At 44.7% G+C, this 25,445-nt stretch overlaps 1 protein-coding gene across 1 annotated transcript in view; it reads right to left on the bottom strand.

The window, feature by feature from the left end:
* The window catches only part of MYO7A (myosin VIIA), a gene marked incomplete at its 3' end in the record, with an annotated part of 60,707 nt that overhangs the window by 24,002 nt on the left and 11,260 nt on the right, over positions 1-25,445 (bottom strand). The window contains exons 4-22 of the mRNA XM_079549432.1: positions 25,078-25,262; positions 24,018-24,139; positions 21,198-21,340; positions 20,986-21,099; positions 19,863-20,016; positions 19,025-19,101; positions 18,064-18,183; positions 17,172-17,314; positions 16,517-16,727; positions 15,890-16,025; positions 15,150-15,256; positions 8,078-8,215; positions 5,225-5,383; positions 4,799-4,891; positions 3,420-3,514; positions 2,216-2,300; positions 1,027-1,245; positions 787-894; positions 80-289 (exon numbers count right to left, since the gene is read on the bottom strand). Of these exons, the coding sequence (XP_079405558.1) occupies positions 80-289; positions 787-894; positions 1,027-1,245; positions 2,216-2,300; positions 3,420-3,514; positions 4,799-4,891; positions 5,225-5,383; positions 8,078-8,215; positions 15,150-15,256; positions 15,890-16,025; positions 16,517-16,727; positions 17,172-17,314; positions 18,064-18,183; positions 19,025-19,101; positions 19,863-20,016; positions 20,986-21,099; positions 21,198-21,340; positions 24,018-24,139; positions 25,078-25,262 (2,619 nt within the window). The remainder of the gene's footprint in view (positions 1-79; positions 290-786; positions 895-1,026; positions 1,246-2,215; positions 2,301-3,419; positions 3,515-4,798; positions 4,892-5,224; positions 5,384-8,077; positions 8,216-15,149; positions 15,257-15,889; positions 16,026-16,516; positions 16,728-17,171; positions 17,315-18,063; positions 18,184-19,024; positions 19,102-19,862; positions 20,017-20,985; positions 21,100-21,197; positions 21,341-24,017; positions 24,140-25,077; positions 25,263-25,445) is intronic.

Raw genomic sequence — 25,445 nt, 5'->3', positions numbered from 1 at the left:
ATTGCCCCATCCTACCCTAATGAATTCATGTGTTGCTAAAGCCTTTTATATCACAGTCAACCTGCGTGCATCTTAGTACCTCGAAGCCATTGGGTGCCTGTCCCTCCTGGCCAGGCAGGGAGGAGGTCGTCCCTAGGAATCCAAACATTTTGTCCACCATTTCTGAGTCATTCACTGGCTCGTTGCGTGCTCTCTCCATTTTTTCCAAAAGCTCTTTCTTCCGACGTGCTTCCTCCTTTTCCTTTACTTCTCTCTCTGCATCTTCGCGGGCCAGCTGGGCAAGGCGTACCTGGAAGAGAAAATGTACAGTGACTGAACTGCTGACTCCAGAGAGGTGGCACTGAATTCCATGGAGACCAGCTTTAGAAATGTGGGGTTCTCAGTGCTCAGGACACTATCCCAGTCATGTGAGTTGGAGCTAAACAGTAGCATGTTTATATAGAATCTCAGCTCCCTTACTGTAGAAGGACAAAGCAATAATATATTCTCTTCCATATGTGCACACTTGCATATATACACATTATCTACACAATTCCACCTTCAGCCTTCATACAACACCAAAAGGAAGCGAATAACAACCGTAATCTCTGACATTCCTTTGCAGCAGATCAGAAATTCTGGAGCAGCCTAAGTCCAGATAGAGCACAGAAGGCTTTAGTGAATTAAACACAAATAACTCAAGCAGGGCAGAAATCCCTCAGATATTTTTGGCATTCCCCCTCAACGGAGCAGAAGCAGGCCCTTGAAAATAGTGAGAGAGCCCTGGAAAGAGCAATCCTGGCATACTTGATGTTTCTTTTCTGCTTCCTCTTTGGCTTTCTTGGCACTCATCTCCTTTCGGAGCCGTTCCTCTTCTGCCAGCCGAAGTTTCTCTGCTTCCAGGCGCCGATGATACTGAGGAATAAACACAGGAGCCCTTCTCAAGAGACGTTTCCTACTTCTTAGGATTCTTTGGCGCCCTTTAACCTATTTGTCCTCCCTCTCCCCACTTCTATTTCCCACTACCATCCTCTCCACAATACGTACCTCTCCTCGGAGGCGCTTGTACAGCCTCCGTGCTATCATGCCCCGCGCATAGGCCTGCACAGTGAGGACAGCCCAGAGGCGGTGACGGAAAGCCCTACGGACCAGGTAGCCCCTGCAGCGGGCCTGAAACTCGATGATGCGCCGGCGGGCCATGTGGTACTGCTTGTGGAGTTTGCGGGACCGGTAGAGGGCTTGCAGTCTCAGGAAGCCAATACGCATCTGCAAAAGAGAGAACCATGAAACCCATCCACCGCAGCTCACCCTAAGCAGATTTGCTTTGCTAATCTCCTTCTTAAATAAGAGTGACTGAAATCAGATCTCGCCAAGACAAACCCTCTGGGAGGGAGGTTCTCCAAGAGGGTGGAGAAATGAAGCCCTCTGGCTGCTGCGTTAATTAAAGCCCAAGGAGGATGAAGGGAGTTTCTTGCCCACTGAGACCTGTGGTTTCTGTCTTTGAGAGGTTTCAAAAGGTCTGGCTCCTGATATCAACCTCGAGCCTGCTCCCATGGAGTTCCAACATCTCTCATGGACTTAAGCACTTCATCTAGCAGTTGGCAATTTTGCTCAAGGCAGGGGGGTTGGAGCTAGATGATCTTTGAGGTCTGTTCCAAAACAAGCTATTCTGTGATTCTATAACTTCCCTGCGAATCGCTGCTCCTCCAGATCTCTTTCCATGAATTGGCTTTGTGGAAGCAGGCAGCACCTTGATCAGTCTGGAAATGGCAATTTCTATCCTATTGCAGCCTCACACGATGATACTGAACCCTTTAGACCACAGCACACTTCTGAAATGACCCACTTAGGGATCAGAACTAGCTAGGACAAGGAGAGATGAAGGCCATGGATTAGGCTGAGGAGAGCCCAGGAGAAAGCCCTGTTTGCAGATGTGATCACATATGGGGATGGAGTCTGTTTTTCAGAGTTTTCAATCACTTGGACAGTAGGGCAAGGCTTTTAAAAGTCCAAGTGACTATTTGATACAATGGAAATCTAATCTGTGAGCAAAAGGGACAGCATGGAGGTGATAAGGAGCTGTCTTTAATGAGAAGGCAAAACAGCAAGGACACAGTTCCTTTCTCATCACACCAACCCAAACCTAGTGGGGCAAACTGATCCAGAAAACTCTAATTTAGGTCCCAGCTAAAACACGTAGGAAGGCAGAAGTGTGAGGAAGCACCCATTTACTTACAGCACCGTAGTTCTTCCTGCAGTTATGTCCACGCCAGTATCTCTGAATCATCAGGACTGAATTTCTCACTTTCAGGAAATTGGACCTGTAAAGGCATTTCAGACATGTGTGTCTGCAGTTTGGCCATGATTTATTATCTCCTGGGCCTCATTCTTTAGAGACTTGAAATTGAGTATCTGGGTGGAACAAATTCTGCATTTTTTGCTTGAAAATTTCCCCTTCCCCAGCTTTCTTTGCCTTTACAAGAAGGTCTGTATGGTCTCTCTCTGATGGGTCTCCATATGCTGATCCATGGGATTGGGCAGAGCAGATATTGAATGGTCCCTGCCTTCCCCCCTTTGCATTCTCCTCTGAAATCTCACTGACTGCTCTCCCTGCTTCAATAACAGGCACCTGCAAATTGATTCAATCTGATTCAGACTTCAGCAATACCACCCCACTACCCTCATCTGCTCACTACATGCTCCTGAGTCTGGTCTGAACATGTGCATAGACACCCTGGGGACAGCAGCATCACAAGAACTCAGAGATCTCTACAGGATTGCTGTAGAAAGCCCCTTTCCAGAGGGCTTAAAGAGGGCTTAAAGCTTGGAAGACAGCCACTATCAAGGAGTGTAGCAATAGGACAAAGTGTAATGCTTTCAGATTAAAAGAAGATAGATTTAGTTTAGATATTAGGGAGATATTCTCCACTCTGAAGATGGTGAGACCCTGGTAAAGTCTGCTTAGAAAAGATGCAGTGAATCATCCTTGAAAGTGTTCAGGGTCAGGTTGGACAGGGCTTTGGGCAAACTGATCCATCAAAAAGCTGATCAACCCAAACCAGTCTGTGATTCTGTGATTCTAAGATGGGAACATTAGCTGTAATGGAGGTTTCAATAACCCCGCTGCAGTCTTGTGGGGATCTGCTGCAGACTGGGGGCTTAGTGTTGCCTTCAGCAGAGTCTCACTTAACAAATATTTGTTCCCTTGAAGACACCACCAAGCAGGAACAGAAGGTTCTATTCAGTCCATATTTGAGGCAAGGAAAAATTTTACTTCTATTTCTTCTACTGTTTTCCCCCAGTATTTGTTGCACCTGCGTGACAAGTTCCCTCTTCCCAGCTACAGGCCGCTCAGGTAAGATGGGTGAAGAGGGAGCAATGCATCCCTCTGGAGCTGCTTGTTAGCCCACATCCCAGACAACAGAAAGGCTCACACTTACCTGTCCTTGAACCCACGCACAACCTTCTGGATGAGGATGACTTTGTCTGTGATGGCCTTGTCCCTCTCAATCTCCAGCAGCATGTCGTGGTGATCCTGAGGGGGGAAACAACACAGTACTCATTTCTGAAGACCTACAATCACTTGAAATACGGCAGCAAAGATGATGCAAGGCCCTTCACAAGGGAACAAGACCAAAACAAACTCTTTGGACATTTTAATTCCCGAGCATTCCTTACCTTCTCCTGGAGAAATTCTAACATAAATCTTAGTGATTCACTGCCTTAATTCCCAATTGAACCAGAGCAGTAACAGTCTGAATATGCTGAACTTTGTGTGTCTGAAAGCACACACATTGTATTGTCCTTCCATGCTGAGCTTCCTGCCAGTGCCATTAGCCATGGGGACAAGTCCCAGAAGCACTGGACAGGTTTGGGAGCAAACCTCAGACTGCCTGGGTCACATCACTCCCTCCAGCTAAAGCTACAGTTCTTCCATACCCTAAGGACAAAACAGCTTCATTATGTGGAATTTCCTTGCCCTGAAGCATTCAGATGCACTAATCTAAGCCTTCTTTTCATTCCTCCCACAATGAGCTTCACTTTCTGTCCCAGTTGTGGCATGCTGAACCCTGCCACATTGGGTGCAGTGCAGGCAAGTCCACATGCTTCCTGCTTGACCTCACACTACCCCTCAGGGCCTCCTGATTTCTCCGTTTCCTGCCCTAACAGCTGTGCGATCTTGATAACAGGCTCTGGAAAGAGTGACTAGTAGAAACAGATTCTAGGGAAAGGATGGAGATGAGGTGTGGGTGTTATTTAAATATAAGCCAGCAGAATCTAGTTATGAGATTTCTGCACAAGAGAAGGCTTTGCTTCCATTCTGCTTCCTGGTCAGCTCAGCCTTGTGTTCCTGGTCAGCTCAGCCTTGTGTTGTGCAAGGACATGCCAAAACCAAACTGAGCTTGTGGTACTAATAGGAACGGGAGGGTGGTTGGACTAGATGATCTTGCAGGTCATTTCCAACCTTGTGATTCTGTGATTCTGTGATCCTGTGATTCTACTCTCAATCCCTCTTTCTGCAGGGCTTTGCATGCACACTTCTCTTTTCCCAGGAGGGAAAAGGCTGTGTTTAATGTGACTATTTCCGCGTCTGTACGAGTATGTGCATGCATCAGGGCTGGCAGCGTGTCAGGACTTCCTCCTGCCTGACACTTCCTAAACCAGCTCCAGATATCCTGCCTTGGCTCAGTTTCTGCTTATTGCTGTGCCAGCCCAGAGACCGGATGTCAGGGTCATGTCTTGTGATGGAAAGGGTTGGTAGGAGGCCCCTTCATCAACAAGGATCCTGGATAGCAGATTGATGCAGGGAGCCCAGTACCTTCAGGAATATCTTTGTCTTGCCAATCTGCCAGTCATCATCCTTTCCAAGCACCGCTTCAGCAATGCGCTGGCATGTCCCACGCAGGTCCCCCTAGTGGGAATAGAAATGTTGTTTATCAGGACCAGCTTCACCTTTCCTGATCAGTGCTGATCCTTTCTGGTCTAAATTCCAGTAGTTTTCTGCTAATTTACTTCTCACCACATTTAAGGGGAAGGAGTGGGAATGGCTGAATAAGGCCCCTTGGTGCTCAGCTCTCTGTCCCTACCAGTCCCACAACCACTCTTCTTTCACTTGAAAAGAGAACTGCTGCCACATCTGGGGATCAAATGCTTCACAATTGCTTTCGGAGAGGATGCACCTCCTATGAACACCTCCAGAGAGACCAATAAAGAACAATTATTGGCAATGGAAGAAGACACTCACCTGCTTGTATGCTGGCTTCACCCCAGGCATAAGCACCCGGTATCGGTCCACAAACTCCACAAATGTATAGCGGATGGGGTAGCCAGCACGGCGGATCCGAATGGTCTCCATCATCCCTGAGTACCTCAGCTGACGGACGCACAGCTCCCGGTCAAACAGCTGGGAAGGTTACAGGACATGGTGGTTTGACTGGATATTAGGAAGAAATTATTCTTAGAAAGAACGGCAATGCATTGGCACAGGCTGCCCATGGGGGTGGTGGAGTCACTGTCCTTGGAGGTGTTCAAGAACCATGGAAACGTGGCACTGAGGGACATGGTCAGCCAGTGGGCATGGTGCTAATAGGTTGGGTTTGGACTAGAGGTCTTTTCCAATCTAAATAATTTTATGATTGCACACATTGGCGTGGCCATAAGATGGAAGCTGTGTAAGGCAATGAGGGCAGGCACCCACTCAAACCCTCCATGTGGTGGACCCGAGGCTATAGGAGTTGGCTATCATGGACCTTTCTTCAACTCCTCTATGCAAAGCAGCACATGCCCTACATTCTATGAAGAGGATGGAGAGAAGATCTGAGAACACAACGTAGCAGTGAACAACACCTTGTAATGAACACTTGTGGTCATTAAATGTCAAATAAAGGCAGACATAGTGTGGTGCTGGAACAGCATAGACAGTTAGGGCAGTAAGCCCTGTTGTGTTCTCCTCTCCTCCTCTCTCCCTGCTCCATGAAGCAGTTGAGGGCTTGTAAAAAAAAAAAAAAGAAAGGTTTTCTTTTTTTTTCTTCTTTTCATTTTTTTTTTTTTTTTTTTCAAAAGTACATTTTAGAAAGGAAACAAAAGCTTTAAAATAACAGAAAGTAACAAACAGCCAGGTCTTTCCAATGACCTTTCACTTCCCGGCATGCTGTTTCCTATCACTATCAACACACTTTCCTTCATTGGCTGGGACAGAAAATGAACTCCCAGAAAATGCTCTCTTCTGCAGTGACCCTGCACAGCTCTGTGCTCCATTATCTGGGATATTTTTCCTTTGGATTACTAAACCATGCCAAAAATAAATAGAACAAAAACACACTTCTCACATCACTGCAGTCCTTCATGCAGGGTTAACTCATCCACTCATGACTTTAACAGTGAGATTCTATTCTTCCATGCTTTTATATTTTTTTTATGTCCCACCAAAAGTCTTGTAGTTAATGTGCTGAACGCAATATTCTAGCTAGCTCTTATCACAGCTGGTCAAATACAATTTGCTAAAAAGGATGCAGAATGCCTGACTGAATCCCAGATACCCAAATGCAAAAAAGCAGCTCAGAGTTGGGGCACCACGAATAATTTGTTAACATCAGTTCAGAATGTGCAGCAATTTCTCAGCACCACCCATGTTCTGAAGCAAGGTTTTGCTTTGGCCTCAGCTCAGTGATCTCAGTTTAGACACACTGTTACATATTAACCCAAAATACTCCTTTAATATGCCATTAACTGCCTTTTAATGTTCACCCAAAGAACAATAAACCACTCAGAGAGCCACCAAACTCTTTGCCCCATGCTGTGCTATGCTCACTGAACTATAAGTTACAAGCAAACACTGCTTGGATGTCCAAAATTTGACGTTCTGTACTTTTTTTTTTTTGGTACTCATTTGAGTTTTCTAACTAACTTTAGATAAAACTCCACCTTGATGTAGATAACTTCTCTCTAGATAAGCCACTGAAAGAAAAAAAGCTGAAATTACTATTAGATAAAGCTCTTTAACCCCAAGAAGAATCACTATTAAGAGTGGTGACTGGATAGATCCAGGACTCAGTTCATCAGGGTGCTGAACCTGAGGCCATTCAACACCACTGGGGAATCTACAGCCACACACTCATTTATTCATTGAAGTTTATCCCAGAGCGTTTACTGCTTTGGAAATGGATACAATAAAAGTGGCAGTTTCAATGGGCTGCCAACTGTTTTTAAGGCTCTGAGTAATTTTTAACCTTTTTTTTTGTCTTAAGCCTTTGTGCTGTTTGGTTTAAGAGCGCTCTGAGAGATGGGAGGATTGCCTATTGGTTGTTCATATGGATAAAATACCTAATGTTCTAATAATTCTCTCTGTCACAGTCTATCACCACCAGCCCTGGGAATCACAGCTATATAATTGACCCTCGGAGGTCCCTTCCAACTCTAAGGATTCTATGATTCTATGATTCTACTGTTGAATCACAGAATTACAGAATATTCCATGTTGGAAGGGACCCATAAGGATCATCAAGTCCAAATCCTGGCTCCACACAGGACCACACAGGAATAAAAACAAAACTTTGATTTTTCCTTTGCGCTATTTACCATTTTCTTCCCTCTGTGATTTTTAATTGTACATCTGATACTGCTGCAAACAAACAAGCAAACAAAAAAAACCCAAAAACAAAAAACAACAGAAAAAGAGGTAACAGTTGGAAAGAATCTAGTGGGGTGAAAAAAGTAAGATCCCTCAAAAATTTTGTAGAAAACATGCACAGAAAGGGGATCACTTGTAGGAAACATCAGACCCAGCAAGAGGACACGATGCAGGGCACTATGGCTAGAACAGAGGCTCTGACCCACTATGGAAATAAAAGGCATTTCCTATAGGATAAAGGGCTACAGGGTGAATTCCTCGAGGTCATCCTTGGGAATGAAGGTGGGGGAAACATCTCCCCTTCACAGAAAGTTTGGGGTGCTGCTGCATTGAAGGTACAGTGCCCAAATTTGCCTTAACAAATTCTGTGGACTTGTCTGCTTGCAGAAAGGGCTGTGTTAGCCGCTAGCTCCAGTGGATAATCCCATAAAATAAAAAAAACAAGCAAGAGAGAAAAGCAGAACTTACCATGGGCTTCTTGTACTCATTGGGCTTGATGCAGCGGACAAAAAAGGGCTGGCAGACACTGAGAGTCCTCATCAACAGCTCCAGGGACCGCTTGAACTGGCTGCTGAGAGTCGGCGAGCGCTTCCTCGTCTCCGCTCCCTGCAAAACCACAGCAGAGCAGGCTCAGGAAATGAAAGGATAACAGTGCCCTTCCCCTCCAGCCACGGTCCCACGAGACTCCTGCTGCAGCTGGAGGTGGGAGTGGAGGCTTCAGGGCTGAGATGGAGGGTGGAAGATGTGGGGGAGAGGGCTTGGACTTGGGGCACCTGAGTTTTTCTCTTTTGTATTGGATAGACAACCTGCAATTTGCCCTGTGTGCCTCATCCAAAGGTGGAATAGTGCTGGAATGCAATTTGTCCTGCTTAAGCCTCCCTGTCTGACTCACATTCCCAAGCATCTAATGCAAAGCTATAAAGAAGATTGGCTTGTGAGAGCAAACAGCCCCTATTCGGTCTTCAACAATTTCTCTATTGCAACCTGGGGCAATGCATTACCCAGGAGATGCTTGGCTTTCCCCATCCCGTACATCACGGAATGGCTTAGATTGGAAGGGACCTTGAAGATCATCCATTTCCAACTCTCTGCCATGGGCTGGTTGCCAACCACCAGGTCAGCCTGCCCAGCACCCCATCCAACCTGGCCTTGAACGCCTTCGAGGATGGGTACAGTAAGTCATGCCAACCTTGCTATCACTGTTCTTCTAGGATGATTTTGAGTATTTTGCTAGTTTTAGCTCCATTGGTGAAATTAATAATCTCACCTAGAGCTTTGGGCAAGTATTTGTAAAGAAGAATGGAAAGTTTCCTCTAAATAGCTCTTCCTTTGTTGTGGGAGAACATTTCTCCAAACTAAATGAAGCCACTGGCTTTCTTTTTGCTACTACCATACCATGTTAAGCATCAGACACAGTGGTCTGGTGTCCGTGGAGCATTTGTAGGGCAGCAGGTGCTGCTGATGGTTTGGAGGAGGAAGAGGCAGGCCCCACATTACATCTCCAAAATAGGACACACTGTGACATGGCCTGTGATATGACCTGATGGCCAGGGAATTCCCAAAGAGAGGATTCGAGCAGGATTTTCATGCACTTTTCCTCCAAACATCCTCTTCTTTGCAGGTGGCCAAGCCATGGTGTGGAGCTACAAAGTCTCCATCTCCATCTTGCCCCTCTGTTCTGCAAGGTGGTGAGTTTTATTTTGACTTCTTTTGCTAAAATCCTTATGTGTGCTTCATCTTACAGCAGACAACATCCCCAACCCCCAAAAATGACCCCCAGAGCTCAGGTTGGACACAGTAATAGGACAAACCCAATCAGCACAAACACAAAGTCATCATGGAATTCCAACAAGACAACATGAGCAGAGAAAACCCAGCTCATGCACACACCAGAAAAACCTGCTTGTCTTGGCCAAGAGAGCTTGAGGGGCCACCAGTGACCTCTCCCAGCAAAATTCTCCACTGAAGGACAAGCCATTAACAAACCTAAGGTAATTAATGGATGCAGCTGCTACCTGCAGAGCAGCATAGAGTTTGATGCTCACATTCCATCACAGATTTGATGAGGAATAGGCTGTTCTAGCAAGAATCCTAGTTTGGATAATTTTGGTGGCTGCTTTCTTAGCACTTTGCTAATTCTGTGTAAGGGGTCACCTTCATGCAATATGAAATGACAGTCACAAGAAGCAGCAACAGATGCAGGAGCGCAGCTGGGAGTTGGGAGCAGCTGCCCATTTGTCAGGTTTGCTGATTTGGGTTTAGCTGGGAGAGGTCATTTGTCAGCTGTGGTGGTAGGAAGGGTGCAAGACTTCATACAAGGGTCCCCTATATATGAAATGAAAGAGCAGTTTGCTTGCAGACAGCAGATTCTGCCTTGCTGGTGCCTTGCAGTTCTTCCTTGCATGCATCCAGCTCTGGTGTAAGGCAGTGGTGTTATTTGCATCCATTTTGATGGGAATGGCAGGAGAGAAGGAACATTGGCCAGAACCTGGACAAAATTTGGCCAGAATTTGAATTCTTATTAAAATCATTAGAGAGCTCCAGGCTCTTCCTGTCAAGAAGACATCATCCATTCAAGTGGGCATTGGATGTGAATGGATGGATGTCCCCTGCATCCTTGACATTTCACACTGACCCTTCCATGGTGGGCACCAGCTCCAATAGGAGCTTACTGAGCTCTCAGCTACACAATGAAACCTCAGGCAAGAGTTTTTCATTAACGTCTTCCTGTATGGACAGGATGACAATGCTGAAGTCATTGTTCCTCCTGCCTCAATTAAACACCAGTGTGGGGACAATCACATCTCCTTTGTCATTTCAACAAAATGGCCAAAAAAGTAAGTGGAGCAGCCTGCCAACAATGTGAGGCACTGAAAATGTAAACTGTGTTGTGGAGGAAGAACTTTTTTAGCTCAAAATAGACACAGTCCCAAAAAACTGAAGGATAAAGGGCTGAATACATTCTACTTTTCTCCTGGCAAGACAGGTCCTAGCTTTTAAACTCCTATAGTAGAGTCTTTGGGACAGATGCTGTTTCTTGATCAGTGTCCATAGATAGCCTAGCTCAAGGAGGTTGAGATTTGTATAATGTGGAAGGATAAGCAACATTCACAGGTGCTGGATATTAGGAAGAAATTCTTCTCATAAAGAAAGAGTGGCGAGGCCTTGGAACAGGCTGCTCAGGGAGGTGGTGGAGTCACCATCCCTACAGGTATTAAAGAACTGTGGAGATGTGGCACTGAGAAACATGGTAAATGGGCATGGTGGGGATGAGCTGGAATTGAATTCAGTCATCTCAGAGGTCTTTTCCAACCTTAATGATACTATGGTTGCAGCCCTGAGCCATGCCAAAATGGCATGTGCTTTAGCCTTTTATTTTTGTCAAGTCTGAGGACATTGATGCTCACTGTTTGCTGTAGCAAATGTCATTGGGGTCACCTCTAGGTGACCACTGAAAATTGGGGCTACCTCATAGCAGGTTTTGAGGTAGCATATAGTGAAGAGACAGTGTGTGTCCTAAAGGGCGTGCAATCTGGAAAGTGCCTTGAGATGCAGAGCTGACATGGGATAAATAACAGTGCTGAGCATTATTCTTTTGAACTAAGGCTCCATTTCCTACAAGTTACTGTTGTAACTGTTGTTCTTCCCTTGCCTCAGTGCCTACCAAACATGATCAATTCTTTATTAGAAAATTTACAAAACACTAGGCTACGTTACAAGAACTGTAATGACAACAAGACTCTCAGAAATCATCAGTGTTATTTCTCTCATTTCCCTGTATCTCTTGTTGTCTTCAGAGAAGAAGACTGACATGGGCATTTCTGATGGGTTTTGCACAATTCTCTCCTGTGCTTTACTTCACCATATCTTAATTCAGGAATAATTTTTTTCTTTTGGTGTGTGGCACTGCTACCGTCTTAGAATAGGGCTCAACAAGATGCTGCTACCCAAACACTTTTCAATCATGATATGGAGGGGAAGGAGTTCAGCTTTGGAATTAATGGCTTTGGTTCATTTTGGGTTAGGTCATCCTCATTGGAATTCCAAATACAAACATTCTGAAACAACGTGGAGGTAAGAAGGGTTGAAATTCAGCCCATGCAAGGATCTGAATTTTGAAAGCCAGGTCCATCTCTAACATAATCCCTTGGCTATTAGGGGGCTGTCAAAGAAATGTAGGCAGAGTCACAGAGCTGATGTCACAAAACCATTAGCACACAATACTCTATGGTCAAACATCTAGCACAAAAGGTTTGGGAAGCCATCAGAACCAGTCAGGAGGTGAGGTACAACAGGAAAGACCTAAAACAGGTGCCAAGAGCCTGTTTGGATGAGCATGGATAAGTTCAATATTAACTGCACCTTTGAAGAGCTGAATTTGAACTCTCACAAGGCATGAAATGATCCTAAAAATGACAGCAATTCCAAGCAATCCCATAATGAAATCCAAGAGTCTCTGTTTGTGCATGAACCATCAGCCTCTTGCCCCCCCCCCGTGTGCAAAACAGAGCCAGATTTGCTGTTGCACTGAGGTGTAATGAACCACTGATGCCAATGTTGGCAACATGATAACCAAATCCCACAGGTGGTCAATCTGAAGTTATATAAAATGATTCAAATATCAGGGGAAAAAAAAAAAGGAAAAAAAAAAGGAAAAAAAACCAGCAACAAACAAACAAACAAACAAACAAAAATCCGAATCCAAAACTTTGTCTCAGGCTGGTTCTGATTTTATCCAAACCAAACTCCCATTGTGATAAATCTCTTCTGAGTTAAATTTTACAAATAAACGATTCATACTTCTGTAAATAGTCAGCAAGCCCTAAAAAAGCTCTTTGTCACATCAACACTTGAAATGGATCCTCTATAGAGAACACAGGGAGAGCAACAGACCAACAAGAGAGAAGCACAATCTTTGCCAAGGAGAGGTGAACATACAGCAGAGAAACTCATGTATTCAGTTTACCTTTGGCGTGGGTGTGGGCGACTGGCCAAAAGTGCTGGATGCATAGCCACAGAGAAACTACATGAAGCACAGGTAAAACAAACAAACAAACAAACAAACAACAAAAAGAACAGAGACAGAGAAGAGCAAACAGTGAAAAGAAGGAATAACCAAACTGGGAGCCCGACATTGTTAGTCTTGGAGGCGTTGAAACATCCCATCAGCAAACTGGGCTAATTCTTAGATTCTTGTAGATCCTGGCTTTCCCCTTTTCTCTTAATGTTCACATCCTTGAACCTGAGGGAACCACTGCTGTCCAGCTCTTGCCTCTTAGAAATAACTCACTTGTTACCATTCAGATTCAGCCTTCCCCAGTCCTCTGCCTTGGAAATCCCTGCTCCCCTCTGACCAGTTGCAAGATGCCATCAAAAATAAAAAAAATAATTCACAAGAATCCTAAAGATACTGCTCTCTTCTTCCCCTGATTCTACAGAAATGAACTTTTCACTGAAGGAAAAGCACCCAGATCTGCTCTTTCTTTTTCCTTTCATCAATATTCCATCTTTGATTTCCACCTTTCTTGCTCTATCTGCAAGTGGAGCATGCAAAACCGTCAGACCGTGGTGGCTATGGGCCATGTCGATTCCTCAGAGGAACCATGTGTAATTCCCACTGAATCTGTCATTTCACTTGACAGTGCTCAAAGCAGTGTTTCAATTCAGTCAATGCAAGCAGACAGACCTCCTCCACAATGGTCACCCACAAACAAAGCTCAGCCCTGTGTCATCAGCAATAACTGGTTTCCCCCACACAGGATTTGGTGTGCACAAAGATTAGGTCGCTTAGGGATCAGTTACTACAAATTCAAACATATGCTTTAGTTTGGTTTCGAAACTCTTGACCTCCTTCAATATTCTGGCACATAAGGAACACATTTGAAGGCTGGAATGCCACAAACTAGATACGGATTTGCTTTTCACCAAGTCCTATGAGCTCACTGAGAAGTTCTTGAGGACAAAAGCCTAATTTAGCTCTCACCAGAGTGGCCACTGGTCTTTTCTTTGGTGGAAATATTCTTAGATTTGATTGACCTGGCCAGACTTCCTCAAGAAGAAAGTCCTCCTGATGCTCAAGAAACAATTGCAGACCTCCAAGCAGAGTCTTCTCCCAACTCATTGCTGCATGCACTCCTACAACCTGTGCTTACCTACTTACGCCTTCTTTTAGGAGATGTTTTTGAAGAAAGGGGCTGCAAAGATGGTTGAATTTTTGTGAGAGACAATGACAAAGTCATCTCATCTCCTTCTTCCATCATCCTTCTTTTCTTTGCAGATTTTGTTTGCATGGTGTTTAGGGGATTCATACTCTCTCAGTTCATGCTAATATGGTGCATGACTAGACAATCTATGACAGAACTTTTACTCCCTTCCCAATTCCATATCAGACTACAAATCCCTCATTCAGAGAAGAAAAGCAGAGGTAATTAAACATCATGGCAGAGGGATCACCATTCAGGACAGATTCTCATAGTGTTTAAAGACAACGTGCTCTGATGGTTTAAAATGTCTCAGTTCTCAAATCTTAGACAATACCCTAGCAGGCATCTCAGTTTGGCTTGCCATACAGCAAGCTCGGTCGGTGTCCCCATGACTAAGTCTGCACAATTGCATAAACCTGAGAACTCCCTCTTATCAATTCCCCACAGCAAACGTCATTCTGTTCTGCCCAAACAAGCAAGAAATCATTTTCAAGGTGAGCTGCATATCTTGCGCTGAAAACAAAAAGCATTGAGGAATAAGCAATAAAAAGCAAAGAGGGTAGCATCACTGATGCTAAGGGAGTTAGCATCTACTTCAGCAGGAGCATCCACTTCTGGGGGCAGTGTCACACCAATTGGTAGCCTGAGTGGGGCTGATAAACCTTATCTCATTCCTAATAAAGTCAAAGTGATATCAATTATTCACTGCAGAAGGAGCAAAGCTGAGTAGCTGTGTTTTGAATAAGCCTTGCAAAAGAACCTGTAGCCTAATTTAAGAAATTTATTTGGAATCTAAACATTAATTTTCCTTCGGAGCCCATCATATTCAGCACTTAAATCTGTTTGGCACTCCTGAAGGTCCCTAAGTCCCCTGTACCATCAGTGGCATTGACTGATGTTTGGAAATAGGACATCAACACCTGAAAAATGTGGTTACTTTGGAAAGTCTTCACCCAGCATCCTTGATATTCAACTCATTCAGAGCAGTTATTTAGTTTCCATCTGTCACTCTATTATATGAAGATTTGGACTATTCAACAGTAAGGGCTGGCTCTTTCTCACATTTCTACAATCAAAAACCTCATTGTTCTCATCCCTATACAATTAATAGAAGAGCAATCGCAGCATGAAACAGTCTTTTAAGAACTGAACTGTGTGATCTGGGAGTGTGAATGTGGTTGTACCACATTCATACATTGTGGTTTTTGGCTCTTACTAAGAGGTTTGAAACACCCCAAGGAGCACCCAAGCAGTTAGTCCCTTTGCAATTCCTCCACCCTTTCAAAGAAAACTCTCCCTGTAAATAAAGATCTCCTCCCACCTGCTGCATGCCTTACCATCGCCACATCTGCTTGGAAAATCTGTTTGATGAATTTGTTTTTTGATGAATGCACCAGCTGAATGATGTCTCCATGCAGCGTGTCCCTGTTTTTTTCCAAGAAGCCTAGAGGATAATGGGACAACACATAGGTCAACGACATAGGGTGACATGGCCAATAGGTGGCCTCCAATAGGTGGCCTGTATACAGTCTCTGGGTTGCTGGGATAGTGGCTTCTCTTTGGAGGTAATGAGAGGTGCACAAAAGCAAGAAACTGTAATGAAAATGCGCCCTTCATTTGTATGGAATTGCTTAAGGGTTAAGGACACGCTGTGCTGTGCAATGACAGAGAGTTTGCAGAGCTCGTGTGTGAAAAATTCAATGCAGGTACACAGTATTATCCCAGAGCCCAGGACAACTAAATATCCTGACAGAGCCATGGCTTGGGATGGACCTGAGTGGATTTCATTAGGAAAGACTAAGCAAAAACAGTGGAGCAGGTAGAGAGGAGGAAGACAGAGACACATCTTGAGACCAGATCGAGAACAGTAGTGATGAAAAGCACTGCAGTTTTCTCCTAGGGACATAGAGTTCAAAGCTCTGCAGATTACAGGCACTACTGAAAGACCATGGCCACCAGAAAAGGAGAACACTGACACTAGTACTGACTGCCATCCAACTCTGCTTCATTGCACCAACATCTCACCTTCCCCTGAGCATTCCCTAACACCAGCAGTGTGCCAAGGGCCATCCCATACCTTTTGTTTCGTAGTAAACTATTCCAGCAAAATGATTAATGCCAAACTGGGTTTCATAGTTATTCTTTGGAGGAATGTAGTTGGTATTCAGCTTGTGCTGGGAGTTCAGCTTGTGTAACATCGTGGCATCTGTACCCTGCGCACATAGGAAAAGGTCATCCATTTAACCAAGGTTTGTCCCATGACAGTAATTTTCCAATCAATAATGCTTTTTTTTTTTTTTTCCTCAGGGGACAATGTGCATTTGTTTTGACAAGAGATGGATTGGAAGGGGTATCTCAAATGCAGAAAACAACAACAAAAATATGGTGTTCTGTGCTGTATTCAAGCTAGTCAGGAGTGAGTATATTTAACAATATTTTTTTTCTTAAACTTTCAGTCAAAAGCTGTCCTAGAGCCTTTACAGGTGTATTATTCCATCCAGAAATGTTAATTTGTCTTAGGCATGGTTGCGATACTCATGGAATAATAAAAGCTATGAGTATATAACTGAGTAGTAAATGCATGTTATACTTTCCCTGGTGTGTGATTTAGGGCTGATTAGACCTCTCATGGGGTGCTGTTGTGAAAATATAAAGAGGTGAAACCAGTAGAGTCACTGGAAGGAAGGCTGAGCCCAAAACACACCTTGGGGAACTTGCTCTCCTCATCAATGAGAGAGATGATGTTCATGGGTTTGATGGCAATCATGTCCAAGGCATCCTGGTTATCGGTGAACTCGATGTGCTGCCAGTTGATGTTCTCCAGGTTGTACTCCTCCTGCTCCAGTTTGAAAACGTGTCGCACAAAGAACTGCTGCAAGTTCTCATTTGCAAAGTTGATGCACAGCTGCTCAAAACTGTGGACAGAAATTGAAGGAAAGGTCAGTTTAGATCCACCATGGTCTTTATTTCTCCGTCACTCTCCTATGCTTGAAGCAATACCTTCAGGTCTTGTCAATCACTTACTAAGGTTGCTGTTGGCTAAAAATTACCACATTGGTCCAGTTAAACAGTTTTTCTCCCCCAAAGCAGTGTCACCACTGTTGTATGTATGTAGCCTAAACAAATGAGTTGGAGGTCATCTCCCGTGGATACATTTTGGACAATAATTAAACAAATAATGGAAGTATCTTGTCTTCTGCAACATAAAAAATGATTAATTCTGATAATCTCTCATGCAGAAATTGGCCTGGACCAACAAAGTCTTGTTCATCCTGGGGGAGATGAAAGAACTGCAAGACATTAAGTTTGGGTTGGTGAATGAGGGTTAAGACCTGGATCTCCAACTGCAGACTCCATACCTGTTCACAGTGAAGTTTTCAAAGCCAAAGATGTCAAGGAGGCCGATGGATCTTCTAACACTTTTGAGTTCCTGCGAAGGAGGTCTGTAAATGGCAGCGTTGATCTTCTCCACGATCCACACAAAGAGCCGCCCATAAATTCCCTGCAATATCCCAAATGTAGAGCTTACAGAGGCAAGTTAGAAGTTCACTCTGATAGTCTGTGGCATCACTCCTCCCTTGATGGCACAGACATCCCTGCAGCACAACCAGCAACTGGACCGCTCCCAAGGAAGACTATGCTTGATTCTTGACATGTTTTAAAGCTGCAAGAGCCACTGTGTAGATCAAGGACATTGGACTTGAAAGCCTAGACCAAAGAAAATCTAAAGCAAAATCTCAAATTTTGATGCTTTCTTATGTGCTTACTTTAAACCCAGTTCATGCTTCCCCTGGTTTCCTTTTCTGTGGGTCAGCAGAGCCACACTACATTATTAGGCAAGCCTAGGACATCATGCCTAATGAGGCCAACAAAGATCAGAGCACAATTTGTAGTGAGCTATTTATGCATGTTTTGTAACATTAAATGGGGCTGCAAACAGTGATGCATACACAACCTATTAACCTCCATCACCTAAGAGCCTCGGGTGATGCTCTCTGATGCTTTTGTGACAGCTGAATAGCTCTGTCCCTGTCAACACGTTTTATTTGCTAGCACAGCTTCACTGATCAAAACATGCCAAAATCCTGGCATTCAGGTGTGGGTGCTGCAGGTGTTGCAAATGTTGCTCTGAGTAGCTGAGGATCTATTCCTGAAGCTCACTGTTCCCATGCAGTGGATGCTCTGGTCTCAAAACTGACAGATTGCTTCATCGTGTCATCAGGAACAGGAAGGAGTAACCCCAAGATTTACCTTTACAAAAGCATCCCTCACATCCAGCGCTTGTTCCATGCTGAGAGGAGTTGAGACAGTCTCACCTCTGGTGATTATAGTTCGGCTGGTGAGGCAGTTCATCACATCCTGAGGCTCAACCTGGCAAAGGTACCACCAAACACAGCTGCTGACTTCATAGCTTAAGGGTTCCTTACCATAGCTTGAGTATAAATGGCTGGAAAAGAACTGTGCAGATCCTCATAACTGGAGGTAAGCATCATTTCACAGATCTCAAATGATGTCACAGGCACTTTCAGAAAGACTAATTAATATAATGTTTTACTATGGAAAGTGTTCTTTGTGACATAGTGAGAGATGCTAACAAGGTGTGGGGAATGGAGATGAAAAAGGAAAGCCTGCAAAGCCTGCCAGCATCAATGTAGCTTTGCATCTTGTTGTCAGCTTTTTGTAGTCTTGAGATCATGCAAGAGAAACATCCAGTTCATAAAGTCCATGAAAACTGCCTGAAGATGGCTGTGGGTAACACTCTGGGGCCATAGTGATGAATGGTGTCTCTGGGAGGGAGCCTTGATTTGTGCTGGGGAAACACAGAGGAGCACTCCATTCCCTCTGTGGGTGGTTGGGTGAGGATTACCTCACCTCACCAGACACACACAGACAGGTATGTGTATCTTTCTTGACTGCCCATGATGGTCTTTCATCAATAAGAGAAACAGACTATTTCAGGGACTGTCTGGGGTGTCTTTCTTAGGACTATGTGCCACTAAAATGTCTGTTCCTCTCCACTCATGTGAAGGGGAGCTCAGATGGAGACATCCTCTGTACTGCCAGTGCAAAGCATGGCTTACACAGCCTCCCAGAGCTGGAGGGGCAAGGACATCCTAGCTCAGATGAAGCCTTCCAAGTCTTCCCACAACACTGGGAATGCAGGAACAAACCAAAAAAGGACAATACCACTCACCACTACAGAGACACTGACCTCCAGCAATGATGCTGCAGTGATCAGTGACGCCGACTGCACAACCTCACAAGCATCCAGGTTGTCATAGGTCCGAGCTGGGGGAAGAGAGGCACAGGGAAAGTCAGCAAGGGATGCAGCTCTGCAGAAGATAATGGGAGAGGGAAAGGGTCTCTCCTCAATGCCTCAATTTGGTGGCCAGGTAAAATCTAACCATTAGTTGGGAGAGAAAAGTTAAGGCAGCCGCTGGAGTCCTGCTGCTGGTAGCAAAGGACTTGTATTCAGTGGCTTATGGGATGACAGAATTTCTAGGATGTAAGTGTGGCTTCTGTTTTCCATATTAACATGTCATTTCTGACATCAGGGCAGCTTGGTACTTTTACAAAGGCATATCAAACCACCTAGGCACTTCTTGACCACACCAGTGGTCTCCCCTTGCCAAACCTGGATTTGCTGAATGATCTATGGCCATATCCAAATACTCTAATTCAGAAGAGATGAATGTCACAGCCTCAAATAAAGGGCTGCCAGCCCCATGCTGCTGGAACAGACACATCAAGGTGGAGATTATATGTACTGGGGTCCTATCGCAGATGGCTGAACAGGACTGCCTGTCTCCACTGTGTGCACCAAAGTCTGGCAGCCCTGCAGAGTGGGCAGGTGGATTTATTCCTCCTTTCTTGTCCTTACACACCACAATAATATCAAGTATCCTTACAAATCACAACAAACAGCTGAGTCCTTAAAACAGCATCATGGCAGGTGGTCTAGATATGGTCCGTTACCTTGGCTCCATTTCACTGTGCAGAATAAGGAGGAAAAGCATACTGGAACATGCCCTTGCATTTTGTCCTCTTACCTTCGTACTTCAGGTTCCCCATGTGCAGGATGGCAGCCAGCAGCTTGGAGATCTCCCAGTTTTCTGTGTCGGTGAACATAAGGACCTTCATGGCAGAGCGGATGTTGGCGTACTCCTTGCTGTCATCTCTGCCATCACAGGTTGTGCAGTTACCCTGGGGAGGCAAGGATGTTTCATGGGGGAAAGATGAGTGAATTTGGCACAGGTTGGTGCAACTTTAAGCTAACAGGGCTTTGCTGAAAAAGCAAAAAAAACCAACAAACCATAAGCTCTAGTAAGGCAGATGTTTTGCCTAAGGAATAAATAAGTGAGATGAACCTGTTGGTCTGCTTCTGGCCTTTGGTGTATGCTATGATTTGGTTCTCAGCCCTGTGAAATGCACTACCCTACTGTCCCTAGCCACCCTGTGTCATAGAATCATTGAATGGTTTGAGTTGGAAGCAACCTCAAAACCCATCCAGTCCCAACCCCTTCCATGGGCAGGATCACCTTCCATAGACCATACGTGACAAAAGCCCCAGCCAACCTTGAGTACTGCCATGGATAGGGTACCCACAGTTCCTCCAGGCAGCCTGTGCCTCACTACCCTATGAATGATAAATTTCCTCCTTATATCTAATGTATGTCTGCACTCTTAATTCATGCTCATTACACCTTGTCCTATCACTACAATCTCTGATAAAGTCTCTCTCCAGCTTTCTTGTAGGCTCCCTTTAAGCACTAAAGAGAATCAATCAGAGAAAAAGCTCCTTGAGGTGAGAATAAATTGCTGTTTGTGTGTGCGGTGGCTGCCAGACACACATTCATCCCCTTCCATCATATCTCCAAGAGCACTGGTTTGTATCTAGCACCCTAGCTGTGTCTAAACAAGTGGCCTGGAGAAAAAACACCCCAATCATTCAAAAGAAATAATGGATGTAACCTGCCTAATACAAACAGGTTAAGGGTTCGTCCTAAGATTGAAGTGTTGGGACAAATAATTCTCATTATTTGGTGACTAAGACTCAAGAAGGTTATAACCAGCAAAACAACCTCCTGAAGGAAGAGCTTCCACTTCTCTCTCCCTTGCTAAGAAGTTCACACCATTTCATCCCTCCAAACCTTCACTTCTCTGCACCCTCACCATTGCAAGATAGTTGTAGTCCGTGGCTTTCCCAAGACCCAGCTTCTTCTTCTGCTCCATTGTCATTCCTCTCAGCATGCAGTAGAACACGTGGTAATTCCTCTCATCCTGGGCCTGCAGAAGAAGAGCAGCCATCAGCTCTCCTGATAATGTCACTGCAAATATCAAAAAAAAAAAACCCACTCTCGTGCTTTGCAGATATGTCACCTCACCTGTCTGCAGACCCGGGACTTCTCCAGCAGGTACTGCTCAATCTTGGCCCCCTCGATGGCTCCCCTTTTGTTGAAGTGGATGTCAATGTACTTCCCAAATCGGCTGGAGTTGTCATTACGGATCGTCTTTGCATTCCCAAAAGCTGCAGGGAAGAATTGCAATGGGTCAGAGAGGACCTGACATGGGAAGGATTGTGAAACTGGCATCAGAGTTATAGAATCATAGAACTGTTTTAATTGGAAGGAAACCTTAGAGGTCATTTAGTCTGACTCTCCTGCAGTGTACAGAGACACCTACAGCTCCACCAACTGCTCAGAGCCCCATCCAGCCTGACCTTGGGTGTCTCCAGGGACAGAACATCCACCACACCTTGGGGCAACATATTTCAGTGCCTCACCACCCTTACTGTAATAAACTTTTTCCTTATATCCAACCTAAACCTCCCCGGCACATTTCTGGGTAGTGTCCATCTGCCATCCACCAGTACTCCCAAGTCCTTCTCGGCAGGGCTGTGTGCTCCACGCTTTTGTCCCTCAGCCCTCAGTGAGGGTTGCCATGACCCAGTAACTGAGCTTGCATTTGGTTTTGTTGAACCTCATGAGATTCTCCAGAGCCCACTGCTTAGCCTGTCTAAGAAAAACAAACAAAAGGGGCTAGAAAGCAGCCCAAAGTTTTTTCTTGAAGTTTGCCTGGTTCAGTTTCAGTGCGGGGGGACAGGATATTCCACACATAGCTATTCAGAAAAAGGAGAGGAATATCAATGTCTCTGGGCAGTCTGATCTAATGGTTGGTGACCCTACACATAGAAGGGGGGTTGAAACTCGATGACCATTGTGATCCTTTTCAACCCAGCCCATTTTATGATTCTATGATTCTATGGTCAAGAAGGAGGAATGGAAACAGAGTGACCTATGCAGGAAAATGGGAGACAACAACAGGGTCTGGTCAGCAGCTGCTAAAATACAGGAGGGTAGAGCAAGGCACACAGGAGGATACCACAGTATGCAAGGTGATAGTGTGGGAAATGACAGGGATGATGGTGATTGATTTGTTAATAGATGGAAAGAGACCATCCTTTCAGGAAATACAGAGGAACCAAGCCAACCTCCAGAGGGAGACTCTGCCCTGAAAGCAGACAGGGAAACCACATGCAGACCACATGCAGGGAAAGGTCCGGGTATGACAAAGTACAGTTCTATCCTTTGTGCGGGCATAGGAAGTGTGCCCTGGTGTTTGTTTGCTCTGGAATTGCTGCCAGGTGCTGGAGATGCATTTGAAATACAAAACGTCTGTTTTCCTGGTGAAATGTATGTTCAAATCCCACATGTGCATGGCATGCATCTCTCAGCAATCTTGTTGCATCCTCATACTAGATTGAAGGATTCTCCAGAGAAGAGCAGAGAAGGAAAGCTCAGCCGGTGACTTGCTTTTTGCACTGCTCGCATTATTCATGGAAAGCTGTCAGGATATTCACATTTCCATTGATTCCTATGGGGCTACCTACCAAGCAAACACTGCTCACTGGGACTAGCAGGTAGATTAAAATCTCATTATTCTTTAATGAGGAGAGGAAGAAAATACTTCTCTTTGTGCTGAAAAGTTCCATGTAGCACTATGCCTGGAGGTTCAGATCAACTATTTAATGTTCAGACATCCAGTTAAAACTGTGTGGATGTTTTTCACCCTAACAGATGCTTGCTTATGCATCTCAGATAGCCAACAAGTTGATTATTATTATCTCATTCTTCATTTCTTTTTCTGTCTTCTGCCTCCATTCTCTGACACTGGAAGAAAATGGAGGGCTTTGCTATTTATAGAATCATAGAGTAATGGAATCATAGAATGGCTTGGGTTGGAAGGGACCCTAAGGATCATCGAGTTCCAATCCCCCTGCCACAGGCAAGGCCACCAACCTCCAAGTCTGGTTATAGAATCATAGAATCACCAAGGTTGGAAAAGACCTAAAAGATCATCCAGTCCAACCATTCACCTATTCCCAATAGCTCCCACTAAACCATGTCCCTCAACACAACAGACCAGGTTTCAGACCAGGTTGCCCAGGGCTCCATCCAACCTGGTCTTGAACACCTCCAGGGATGGGGAATCCGCAGCCTGTCTAGGCAGCCTGTTCCAGCAGGACCATTGAGTCCTGCCAGCCCATGCTTGTAGTCTGTGATGCCCTGAGCAATATAACCTCCCGTTCTGCTGAACCAGCAAACAATAAGAATGAGATTTTGGCAATTATATTTTAATAAGGCAAATAAAAAAATCAACGGAATGGCACCTTTTTGTTGTACCAAAGCTCTGCACGCAGTTATAACTGTAACATTGGAAGAGGTGGTGCACATTTTCTAAAGAATTTTATATACTACATAGAATCATAGAATGGTTTGAGTTGGAAGGGACCTTAAAGACCATCAAGATCCCACCTTCCTGCCAAAGACTGGGAGTTGCCACCCCCAGCTCAGGCTGGCCAGGACCATCCAACCTGGTCTTGAGCACTGCCAGGGATGAAGCTACCACAGATTTTCTGGCATCGTCAGTTTTATTCATCAGTTTTTGAAATCCCAGACTACACAGATAATCGGGTAGAGGGTAATTTTGTTGAGAAAAATAAATTCAGACAGAAAGGATCTGAATGTACAGTTCAACAAACACTTATATTGCTGCTTCCGAGTTTTTGTTTTTTCTTTCAAATTTATTCTCACTTCAAAAACACTTTTTAATTCAACCAATGATTACATTTGACCACATTTTCTATTTCTCAAGTCTGATTTTTTTAGCCATCAGAAAAATACCTCTACCATTTGAGACCTCACCTTCCAAGATAGGATTTGCCTCCAGGACCTGCTGCTCAATCCAAGAGTGCTGACCACTGATTGCTGCCAGGAACTGAAGAATCAGTTTTGTGCTTTCTGTTTTCCCTGCCCCAGATTCACCGCTGCAATGACAACAGAATATGAGATCAGTGAAAGTCCTTCTGCATTCTGCTAACTTTCTTCTCTCTATCTCCAGAGGGACTGATGTCTCTAGTCCTGTTCTGGTAGTACAAGTAGGATGAGTCCACTAAGGATGAGTTTCCAACACCCCAAAGACTGGTTATATCCAAATGTTAGGACACAATATGGGACAGCTTCCAGCCAGCATACAGATTTACATTCCAATTCATGTGGCCAAAATTTTGCTTTTAGGTGTGGGTTTCTCCAGAAAATATTGTACAGTTGTAACCAAGAACAACAGAAAGCACTTTCAGACAATGCTTTTCCAAATAGGATCATCATACCTTGAGCCAGTGCCACAGGGGCAGATTTATAACAAATCTTGAAGTGCACAAATGCACTAGAAAGCAGAATCTGAAATACTGCCATTTGGTGACAGCCACAGGTCCCATAGACACAGAATCATAGAATCATTAATGTTGAAAAAAAATCTCTAAAGCTCACCCAACCCAGCCATCTGCCTACCAACAGCATTGCCCACTAAACCATGTAGCTGAGTACCACATCTACATCTTTCTTGGAAACCCCCAGGGACGATGAGTCCACTGCTCCCCTGGGCAGCCTGTCCCAGTGCCCAACCACTCTTTCAGAGAATAAGTTTTTCCTAATATCCAACCTCTTGGATATTAGGAAATATGTCTTTCCCTCAGTGTCTCACTGAGGGAAGAGGAGAAGGTAACCAAAGCAAGAAGCAGGATGCTACTTGCAAGATGGCATTTTTGACTTTAGAAACGCACAACGGAAACCAGCTCTACACTAACATTATGTGGATAGAGTATCTAATGGCTCTTTCTAACTCCCGATTACGCTTGATTATCTGTTCCTCATCAACCAGCTGCCTTTTCCAGTGTCTGTTCCATTTGGAAATTTACCAACTCACCTTATGATACAACACTGATCTTTGTTGTTGCGCTGCATGTTGAAGTAGCAGTTGTCAGCGATCGCAAAGATGTGTGGTGGCATTTCCCCAATTTTTTTGTTGGTGTACAGCCGTATCTGCTCCGGTGAATAGATGGGTAGAAGCTGGTAGGGGTTTACTGCCACCAGTATTGAACCAGTGTATGTCTGGAGGAGAAGCACATGAAGTTTTATGGGACAGTGAGACCCAGCCGAGAGGCTTTGGCAGTTTGGATGGAGTGTGGAGGTCAGAAAAATCATGTTTTTCAAAAGCTGGATGGAAGGTGATGTACAAGCCAAAGATGCTTGAAGAGTGGAGCCTGGAGCAAAGCTGGAACAAAAGTCCCATAC

Source organism: Tetrao urogallus (genome assembly GCF_951394365.1).
Source record: "Tetrao urogallus genome assembly, chromosome: 1".
Taxonomy (NCBI): Eukaryota; Metazoa; Chordata; class Aves; order Galliformes; family Phasianidae; genus Tetrao; species Tetrao urogallus.
Note: the sequence above shows the minus strand (reverse complement) of the source record. Positions and strands in the feature narration are given on the sequence as shown.